Consider the following 10256-nt stretch of genomic DNA (forward strand, 5'->3'; position numbering starts at 1 on the left):
CCTAACCCCGCCCCTACCCCTGGCCCTACCCCATGCCTAACCCCGGCCCTAATCCTGCCCCTGCCCCTACCCCTACCCAACCAAGCCTAACTTGGGGTCCCCAACCCCCGGTTGTCTTTCCTGCTTAGCGCAAGGCGGGCTGGACCCCATGATCTTGCGAGGTCCCTTCCAGCCCCTTACAATCTATGAACCCTATAGACAACATCCACTGTCTGTAGGGTGCCCCTGCCCCCATAGGGACCCTGCTGCCTATACAGTGCCCCAGCTTCCCCTGTAGGGACCTTATTGCTTATAGGGTGTCCATGCTCCCTTATAGGGTGCCCCCATGGGGACCCTAACCCTAAAGACAACATCCCCTGTCTGCAGGGTGCCAGCTGCTCCCCCATAGGGGCCTCACTGCTTAAAATGTGCCCCTTCTTCTATAAGGACCTTTCTGCTTATAGGGTGCTCCCACTTCTCCTGGAGGGGCCTTGCTGTCTATAGGGTGCTCCTGCCCCCCCTTAGGACCCCACTGCCTGTGGTTGCCCCTGCCTCCCCATGCAGTCAGGGTTGGACTGGGCTGTCCATAGGGGAGCCTGGTAATATGGGGGAGTCAGTCAGCTGCAAGAGCCCAGCTGGGAATGGGTCCCGTGGCAGGGCTGGGACGTGGTGCCTACCAGGACAGCGGGATTGTGCACGTATGTGTATGCAAGAGGACTAAAAACCACATGTCAGAGGACCTGTGCTGTGATGGGGCAAAGTGGGATCTCCCCCAGCCCCTTCAGTGGGGGCCTGTGAGCTCTGTGCGCTCCCCTGACAACATCCAGCACATGTTCATGTGACTGCCCCAGATCCAGGCTGGGGCGGAGGTGCCGTGGAAGCCCAGCTAACCTGCCTGCTCCCCCCTTCCCAGGCGTCTACGTGTGCTCCAAGTGCGGCTACGAGCTCTTCTCCAGCCAGGCCAAGTACGAGCACTCGTCGCCGTGGCCGGCGTTCACTCAGACGGTCCACACCGACAGCGTGTCCAAGTATGAGGAGCGCCCGGGAGCCCTGAAGGTGGGCACGAAGCCTCGCCGGGTGTTCCCTCTGTGGCCCAGACCCTGGCTGGGAAGGGTGGCCGGACAGGCACGTCCCTGCGCTCACCGCTGTCCTCTCTTCCAGGTGTCGTGCGGCAAGTGCGGCAATGGCCTGGGCCATGAGTTCCTCAACGACGGGCCGAAGAAGGGGCAATCCCGCTTCTGAATATTCAGCAGCTCGCTGAAGTTCGTTCCCAAAGGTGAGGGCTTCCCCCTGTGCCCGGCTCCCTGGCTGCCTGGTTCAGCTCGTGGCTCCAGGGGCTGTTGTGGGGTGAGCAAGGGACTGGTCCATCTTCTGGTTTTGGGGTGCACAATCCCAGCCCAGACCCCTGCGAGCAGTGCTTCATCCAGTCCTGCCTTGGCTGGGGTGCTCTTTTTCTGAACTTCCCTCTCAGAGAGGGTCAGCCACAGCCCAGGATTGTAGCTGCTCTGAGTCCCACACCAGAAACAACCACGGTGGCCATAAAGGATCCCGGAGTGGGGTGCAGAGAGTGGGTTTCATTTTGACCCATTCAGCTCACCTGACAAGGACCCCAACTGGCTTTGGGGATCCCAGACCTGCCTTCCAGGCTCGCAGGTTTATGAGCAAAGCCCCTTTGAGTTTCCAAGGAGCAGAGGCAGGGCTCCTGGGAAGGGAGGGAGCTGCCTCTCAGAGGCTTTGCGATGGAGGAGGTGAATGGCTGGGTGTTTGTGTAAAGAGGGGGGCCGTGAACTTGCTCATTCATTTTAGCTCCCTGCTGCCTTCTAACAGGTCGCCGCCTGTGATATTTAAGTGTCGCAGCAGCTGTAGGAGAGACATGAATACTGCCTCCCCTCCCGCTCTGCCTTGCAGATGAGGAAGCTGAGAAGCTGACGGCTTCCTCGCACCATGGGGTTTTCCTTGGTCGACGGCTCCGGGGACAAGCCCAGAGCATGTGATCCCAGTCCAGCTTCTGGCCCCAGCCCCATGGTGCTTGGGAAATAGGAGCTGTGGGTGCACGAGGCTAGTGAGAGCAGCTCTGACACTGAGTTTCTCTCCGTTTTGCAGCCAAAGCAGACCAGGGGCTGACGGGGAAGTAAGCGAGCTGGCGCACTTCACACGCTGCTCCTCCCTGCGGTGAGTCTCTTCCTGTGCTGGCAGCGCAGGATGGGTGGTCGTGATGGTGTTTCTGGAGCAGGTGAGGATCTGCTGGAGGGAGGACCTGCAGGCTTCTCCGGCGCCGTGCTTCCCAGCGCAGACCCATACCAGTCTCTGGAGGCTGGGCACTGGCTCATGGGCTGGGAGAGCACCGAAGCCACGACCCAGGCTGGACACGGGGGAGCCGCCGCTGGCACTGTTATCAGTCTGGTCCTGCTTTCAGTGCTGTCAGCTCCCCAGCCCTAGCCAGGGCCAGGTGCCCACTGCTGAATGCCTTGGCCTCTCCGCTGTAAGTAGGAAGTGTGGCTGAAACTCTGGCCCTGCTGACCTCAGCGGGAGTTTTGCTGTTGGCTTCCCTGGAGCCAGGGTTTCACCCTTACCTCCGCAGTGGAGCGGAAGCAGGCGCCAGGCTCCGAACGGTTCCCCCCTCGGGAAATCCAGCCAGTGCCCTAGGGCAGGCAAGGGCCACGCTGGGTTTCCCTGTGGGGAGAGCCTGGCCCTGCTCACCTGTGCTGTTTTCTGGCCTGGGATCATGGTATGAATCGTCCCACGTAAACTCCCCTGGGAGGGCTGGGGCGAGGATGGTTGTATGATCCGGCCAGACAATGGCCCAGGCTTGTCCTCGGATTTGCACAGAACAGAAGTGATTTCACAGCCTGATTGGGGTTCTTGGTCTGACTGGGGCCTGTCTTGCACTGGGTTTATTCTCACCTCAGCCTGTCAGCATTAGCGAGCATGACAGCTGATTCCTGCTGGCATCAGCCGGCTTGGCTACAGCACGCATCACCCAGGCTTTGAACCCCGTGTTCACATTACCTCTTGATACCAAAGGGCTACAACACTGATTCCCCAGAGTGCAGTGCCTGGGTCCTGCTGCCTTTCCCCCGGGCCAGGGTCTCACATCAGGCGTTCTTAGTCTCTCTGCAACACGGCCACTTTAAACGCACAAGGGGGTCCAGCTCTCTTGTCCAAGTCTCCTGCATTGCCTCCTTGGAGAGGCTGCAGCTGCTCTGTTCTCTGTGAGTCCAGAGTCCAGCAGATGTGCGCCCCAGTCCTGCAGGCAAAACCCCCCGTGGCTTCAGGTGTGCAGGTTCAGGCTGGTATATGAGTTCAGGCTCCAGCAGACAGGCCTGATGGGAGCCCTGCCTTTAGCCACCCATGCCCTTTCTATCTGGGGACGCGGCCACGAGGCCCTGCGAGAGCGGTGCAAGGAAGGAACCTGCCACAGGGCCAGCGGTGTTGCGGTTCGTCTGTACTCGGGGCACTTGACCAGCTCTTCACACCGTGGCACTGGCGGGGGGCTCTGTCCCTTCAGGCACCTGGTGTTTGCTGCTGCTTTTGCACTTGCCTCTGTACATGTTGACCTGATAATAAACTGTTGATTTCCTCATGTTGACCTGATAATAAACTGTTGATTTCCTCTGGTGGAGAAGCAGCTTGTTTTTCAGAACCGTTCTGCCGGGAGCCCACAGGGTGCAGGGCGCGTGTTGTGAGCTCCAGTTTTATTGTCCTGGCAGCAGTTTTTGTGGTCCTAGCATACTAACTTTATAAATCAGGAGGGAAAAAACATATTTCTTAGCTGGCCCCAAAAATGCACCGGACACTTCAGAGCCACATGTCTGAATCCTGACGTGTTGTGAGCTTGCTGGGCCCCGTTTTCCTCTGACTTTGTGCAGCGCCTAGCACAAGCTCCAGCTTCAAATATGTTTTGGAGGACAAGTCTATCGAAGGCTGGTTGTGTGTCTAGGACTTAGACAGGCTCCCCTCACTAGCACGCTGGGGCACTTCCAATGTCAAGCAGCAATAGCCAAGTCGCTGGCCGGTTCTCAGAGTCTCTGGTCATTCTTCCTTTTCTGGGCCAAAGCTTTACGTTCGCTTTCTTTAATGTTCAAGCTGATTTATCCCAGGGTCATTTTTATGCTTGGAGCTGGCTGCGGGTTTATGAAGACAAAGGGAGCTGAGCTGGTGAGTCTCAATCGGACGGCAGGGCCGTGTCCAAAGACCTCTGCCGGTGAAGAGCCGTTTGCAAGGTGAGAAGCTGGAACTGTAACGCCCGAGTTATGCACCCCAGGAGGATCCTGCGCCAGGTTCAGAAGCGTTTTGTCTGCTGCTGAGCTCTGGGTGGGTATGCGGGAGAGGTGTTGGCTTGCCGGGAAGGACAGTGTGTGCGTGCGTGTATGGACACGTGCACGTGTGCCCAGTTTCCTTAGGAGCAAGTGCATTGAAAGACAAGAACAGAACTAGGAGTGCAGGCAGTGCCGGGACCTGCTGCCCATCCACTGCAGCAACCACGTTCGGTCCTAGGGCTCGGGCGTGGATATAGGTTTCCGCCCAGCACGTGTCATCTCTTGGCTACCTCACGCAGTAGAGCTGGACTTTGCCTCGTGCCTCTGATAGCATGAAATCTGCCTCCCCCCCCTTTCACCTGCCCTTTGCACTCTTCAGCATGCTTGCACTCTTGCTGGGCACTGATTCCTGCTGCCGAGACCACTGCCCCGATTGTAGTCGGGTGCATTAAGCACATAACGTCAATCCTGGCTCCATTGCAGAAGCTGCTCCTCCAGGGCTCTGTGGCAGGTCCAAGCTGCTCAGCCTTTGATTTGCTCATCCCAAGTGCCAGGCAGCTCAGCAGCGCCTGGCTGCCTTCTCCCTAAGGCATTCACTGCAGGGCTCCCGGGGGATGAGAGCACAGTGGAGCCTTTGGCATGCCCCACTTCTCCTTTCCTTCAGCAGGAGGAGGAGACGTGCCTGCCATTGCGAAAGTGCTTGCAGAAGTGGAGGCTGCAGAAGTGGAGGCTGCAAGGGCCCCTTCCTCTTCTCACACTCGCCCCTAAACAGCCTGGTGCCAGCGGACAGGGCTGGCATATCACGGCAACATTGCTGGTCAGGACGCAGGGAGGTCAGAATGGAGACGTCTGCCTTGGCAGAGTTTGTGGGGGTGGGAGAGCACAGGGCTGGAGCAACAGGGTCCCGTGGGGATGGCACGAGGGTACAAGGTTGGGTGGAAGGGCATTATCCACGCAGGAGATGATGTGGGGCAGGACCGTGGCACGGCTTGGTTCCAGGGCTCGGGGTCGATTCAGCAGTGTTAAAGCTGAGACCTCGCTGCAGGCGCCAGGGCCAGGAGCATCCGTCTGGTCCTTATCTGAATGTCCTGGCACAACAGGGCCGCGGTCCTTGTCTGGGACAGCCCCAGGACACCCAGTTCAGAGTAACAGCTCCGGAAAGGCCTGCCTGTGGGACATCGCAGTTCATGTGTAGCACCCCAAACCTGACGCTAGGTGGCACGGCAGCCTTGCCAAACTGCTCCGTTCTCCCCCAAAAAGGAAGCGGCTGGTTTACAAGCCCTGGCTGTTGCATGGGTGTCCTGAGCAGGAGCTGATGCCCCCGGAGCAGCTGCTGCTCGCTTGCTAGCAACCTTGAAGGCAGTGAGCTCAGGTCACCAGGGCCTGAGGGCACTCTCTGGGCTCCCTGGTGCATGGTTGGCGGGGGTCTCTGCTGCCACGGATTGGGCTCGCTCCCCGCCTGGCCCTGCTATAGCATCCTCCCCGCCTTGCTGGGCTCTGGGTTGAAAAGCCGGGCTCCTTTCCTGCCCTCCTGCCCGCAGGCCGCGCTCAGGGCTCTTCTTAAGTGTCAGGCAGGCAGACTCCGGCTCCAAGCCTGGATCTCGGCTGGAGCCGGTGAGCCTGCAGCTTTCCCCCCCTCATCCTTTGTGCAAGCACCTCTTCTTCCAGGCTCTGTGCAGGGGTTTAGCGCAATGGGCCTATGAATCGCTGCTAGCTTCTGTGCTGGGCATCGGAGAACGCGCCCCAGCACCAAAGCCCCGGCTAACGAGTCCTGCTGGGGCAGGGAGCTGGGTGCATTGGCTGGGACGTGGCAGACCGCACAGGAGAGCCAGCTCAGGACCTCAGTCTGGTTCAGCAGGGCTTGCAAACACTTCCGTCATTAGGAGTTTCCTTGCCCAGTTCTGCAGGCCCGATCCTGAGAAGCACAGGACCCCTCCTGGGAGGGTCTCAGCACCTCTCTGTGGGCTGGGGCTACTCTGCCCTGCACAGGATGAGCTCTTGGCAGCCCCGCAAAGCAGCAGACAGCAGGGCAGAAGGGCGCTGGGGGCCTTGCTGAGATCTGGACCAGCTCAAGCGACTCGGGATTTGCAGGGTGCCCAGATGCCCCGGTGATGGGCACTGTGTCGGGTGCGAACACCCACCCCACTCGGGTCCTGTGCTTCACATGGAGATCGTGGCCCATGAAGGGCCACGATGAGGCTGGCGTTGCTGTGTCGTGTGCCTCCCCCACCCTCCCACCACCGCCATTCAGCCCTTCGTTATTAGACGAATGACCGCTCTAATGTAATAAGATTATTTTGCTTATTGGAGCCAAAGAGACCTCACCTCAGCCCCGTGAACCCAGCAAGGCAGAGGGCGCTGAGGACAGAAATTGAATTATGTCGCCAGGCCTGGGTAAACTTCTCCAGTGGTCTGAAGCATCATTCATGTCCTCCCGGGTAGCCTTTCTCTGACCTGGCTGGGTTTTTTTTTTGTCTTCATGACATCCAGCAGCCGGATCTCCCCTGAAGTGGCTTGAGTGGAAAGCAAGATCGTTAGAGGGGAGGGCCGGCAGAGACTCATTTCCTCAATAGAGACAAACACCAGAAATTGCATTGGGTGGAAATAAGAACGCAAACTGACCTGCAGCTCTCCGGAGGTTGTAATGATGTAGTGAGTTCGTGGGGTCTGCGCTTCCTTGTGTGCCCCTGAATACAGAGGGAGACATCCCCAGCTGGGCAAGGAGTAGGGCCAAGCAGATTCCCCCCCGACCCACCGGCCCTTCGACTTCTCCGGTCCCAGGTCCTAGCACCGCTGCTAGAACGGGGCCAGCAATCGGCCACATTGGACTTGGGGGCTGTTCCTCCCGTCAGGTTTGCTTTTCAGTCCAAATCTCCCTCCCTCCAGCTCATGTGCAATGCCCCCACGGAGGTGTCAGAGCAAGATCTTTATAGGGAACATCCTCCCCTGGTTTACCCCCCGGGAACAAAGCCGGTGCTGAAATCCGGGGGTCTTTTACGTCTCTGCCATCATCTGAGTTGTGCTAAGGGCCAGGAGTTGCTCACATTGCATATGGCCTGCAGAAAACACCCCCGCCCCAGCTGCGAGAGCAGTGGTTCGAGGGCAGGTGGTGGCTCGGGATGCAGAGCCTGTATGGGCACGAGAAGGACCATCCGGGATGGATGCACTCTGTGATCACTGCTGATCGTCACTGATTTCCAGGGTATTTAGTGTTAATCACCCCCTGGCTGGAGAGCAGAGCTGGGGGCGACGTTCCCTGTGGCTGCTTCCCCTGGATCCTGGCTGGGGGGCAGGTGATCTGGAGCAGCTCCTGGCTAGCTGCATCCCTTTGCTTCCTGGGATTTTGGCTTCGTCCCCTTCAAAAGGGAAGCCACAGGTCTGGGCCTTCTTTGGGATGTGCTGTAGCGTGGCAGCCAAGGGCCCACACGCTTGTAAGGCCTGCCAGGGGTCACCTCAGTGCGCCGTGACGTGCCAAGCCCACGACGGGAGCGGCAAGGGACCTGTGATGACAGGAGACCCCAACCTCCATTGCATCGGAGTTAGATTGGTAGCAATTTGGGGCTCTGCCCTGTACTTGTACAGCTCCTGGCACCAGGCCCATCTCTCGCACCACTGCTCTGCCTGGGAGGAGAGGATCCAGCCTGCCTCACCCAGTCCCTCCAGCTTCACTCTGAATTTCCACCAGTGTCACTGCAGCCCCAACCTGGAGCCACGGCCCGGGGAAGAACCGTGCATCGTTTCCGTGCATTTGGTACCGATAAACGATTTAACCCCGCGCAGCGCTGGGAACAAAGCACAGCATTGTTCCCGGGTCGGCAGGGACCCCCACCCTCCTCTTCCTGTTTGGGAGCTCGTTGCTCTTCCCCAGTGAGAATCCTTCAGGTTTTTCCACGACTGTTAACATGTCGGGCTGTTTGCCTTGAGTAGGGGCCTGGTGGAAGAACAAAGGTGGGTGAGCAAAGGAGGTGCGGTTTTAATTTGACTTATAACTCCCGGGCCGACTTCTGCCCTTGTTGTGCCCTGAAACTCAAACAGCGGCTTCGCCAAGGCAGAGCCTGCCCCACGTGCCCGGCTGGGTGACGTTGTTGCTGGGTCTGGAGACATTTGGGGGCTTCCTGGTGACTCTTTCAGGGGAGAAAGGGAGTCCCAGCACCCCGCACTGAGAGCTGGACCTGCCGTGCTTCAGTTGCCAGCATCCTTTTTTTTTTTTTGGTTTTCTTTTCATTTTATTTTTAGGCCAGATCAGTTCAGACGCCCCCTGGTCTTGCTTGCACGGAGCCCAAGGGCCAAAGCACAAGTGAGGGGGAAAGCCTGAGAGTGGTGCCCCGTGGCCATCACGAGGTCTCCAGTTGCAGGAAGGTTTGCTATGAAGACAGACCCTTTCATGTGGATGGAGGTGAACAGGCTACTCAGAGCAGTGGTGCAGTCTCCATCCGTGGAGGTGTTGAAGACCCGGGTAGACAAAGCCTTGGCTGGGAGGATGCAGTTGGGGCTGGTCCTGCTTGGGGCAAGGGATGTGACCTCCTGCGGTCCCCTCCAAGCTGAATTTTTTAGGCTTCTATAAATTGCAAAGTGGAGATCCTCGCATCTGGAGGCATTCGTGGACTCTCGCAGGGGTTGGCCTGCCTGCAGTGCGGAAGACGGGCCGTCATCCTCTAACTATGCTGGAGCCCATTCAAGGCCGAGAGGATGGTGTCTCCCGCGTCGAGCACAGCTGCGTGAAGGCGGTTACCTGCACTTCCCTCCGCTCCATCAGACAGTTCGCTAAGAGCTGTTTTAATTGCACGTCAGGCCCTCGACATGCAACCAGGGGCAGCTGCTAATTTTTCTCCACACCCCCCCCCAATGACCCAAAATAAAATTCACGGCATTCCTCTGATTTTCACTGGCGTGCAGAAACGAGTGTAATTAGACGGAAGGCCGTTTCCCCGCTCCGAGCCGTGGCTCCCGACCCTCCCGGGAGCACACCTGTCACGAGAGAAACTCCGCCGCCAGCTGGATAAAATTAAAGGCTTATTTCACGTGGTTGCCCGATAATAACTTCATCCATCTTGATTCCGGGCTGCCTCGCACCCCGAAGGATTCGCCCCCCTACCGGGAGTCGGGGCGGCGACCCGCTTCGTGGGGGTGCTTCGCTCCAGCCAGTCTCGGAGCCACGAGGCGCTGAAATTTGTTTTCACTTTGCGGCGTGCGCTAATTAGGGAGATAATGACTGGGAGCGTTCGGCACAAGCCTGAGCTGGCTGGAAAAATGTTTAGCCCAAGGAAAATTTAAATCTTTTATTATTTTATTTTTTCCCCCTCCTCAGCTGCTGAGATTCGACTTTTTAAAGCAATTAGTGAGGGTTTATTTGTTAATCAGTCATACTTACAGGCTCACTTTGGGGGCTTGTCTTGCATTCCTGAGTGCGCATCATTTCTACTAATATTCTTTGTCCTGATCTATACAAATGGATGTGCCTTTGGAACAGATATCCCCCCCAACCTGTGCTTTTCCCGGGTGCAGCAGCTGATTTTAGCTCTGAGTCCTGCACCCGTGGACCTTGTATTATACTGCTGGAGAGCCAGGCTTGGCTGGTCCAGATTTCCACCCTCGTCCTTCCGATAATCACTTCTTCATAGAATCACAGGCGTCGGGTCAAAGGGAACTTATAGATCTTCAAGTCCGACCCCCCGCCTGGGCAGGAGAAAAAAAGCTGGGCTCAAGTGATCCCAGCCAGGGAGGCATCAAGCCTCCACTTAAAGCCCCCCAGGGTAGGAGCCAGCACCACTTCCCTTGGACGTTGGGTTCAGCTCCTAGCCGCCTTGACCGTGAAGTCGTTCTTGCAGATGTCTAATCTAAACCTCCTCTCCAACAACTTGTGGCCATTATTCCTTGTCATGCCAGGGGGGCGCGAGGGGAAACAAGGTCTCCCCCAAACCCTGCTGGTCCCCCCCAGTGAGTTTATAGACAGTCACCAGGTCCCCCCTCAGCCTTCTCTTGTGAAGGCTGAACAGGTTCAGGTCCCACAGTCTCTCA

General features: G+C 57.9%; 2 protein-coding genes across 2 annotated transcripts in view; both read left to right on the top strand.

Annotated features, from left to right (window-relative positions):
• MSRB1 (methionine sulfoxide reductase B1) overlaps positions 1–3562 on the top strand; it is a 4242-nt gene extending 680 nt beyond the window's left edge. The window contains exons 2-4 of the mRNA XM_019542131.1: positions 807–1035; positions 1141–1255; positions 2083–3562. Coding sequence (XP_019397676.1) covers positions 807–1035; positions 1141–1255; positions 2083–2114 — 376 coding nt within the window. The 3' untranslated portion in view covers positions 2115–3562. The remainder of the gene's footprint in view (positions 1–806; positions 1036–1140; positions 1256–2082) is intronic.
• The window catches only part of HS3ST6 (heparan sulfate-glucosamine 3-sulfotransferase 6), a 126926-nt gene continuing 118864 nt past the window's right edge, over positions 2195–10256 (top strand). Inside the window, exon 1 of the mRNA XM_019542132.1 lies at positions 2195–2212. Coding sequence (XP_019397677.1) covers positions 2195–2212 — 18 coding nt within the window. The remainder of the gene's footprint in view (positions 2213–10256) is intronic.

This window comes from Crocodylus porosus, unplaced genomic scaffold (assembly GCF_001723895.1).
Source record: "Crocodylus porosus isolate Cpor-Errol unplaced genomic scaffold, CroPor_comp1, whole genome shotgun sequence".
Taxonomy (NCBI): Eukaryota; Metazoa; Chordata; order Crocodylia; family Crocodylidae; genus Crocodylus; species Crocodylus porosus.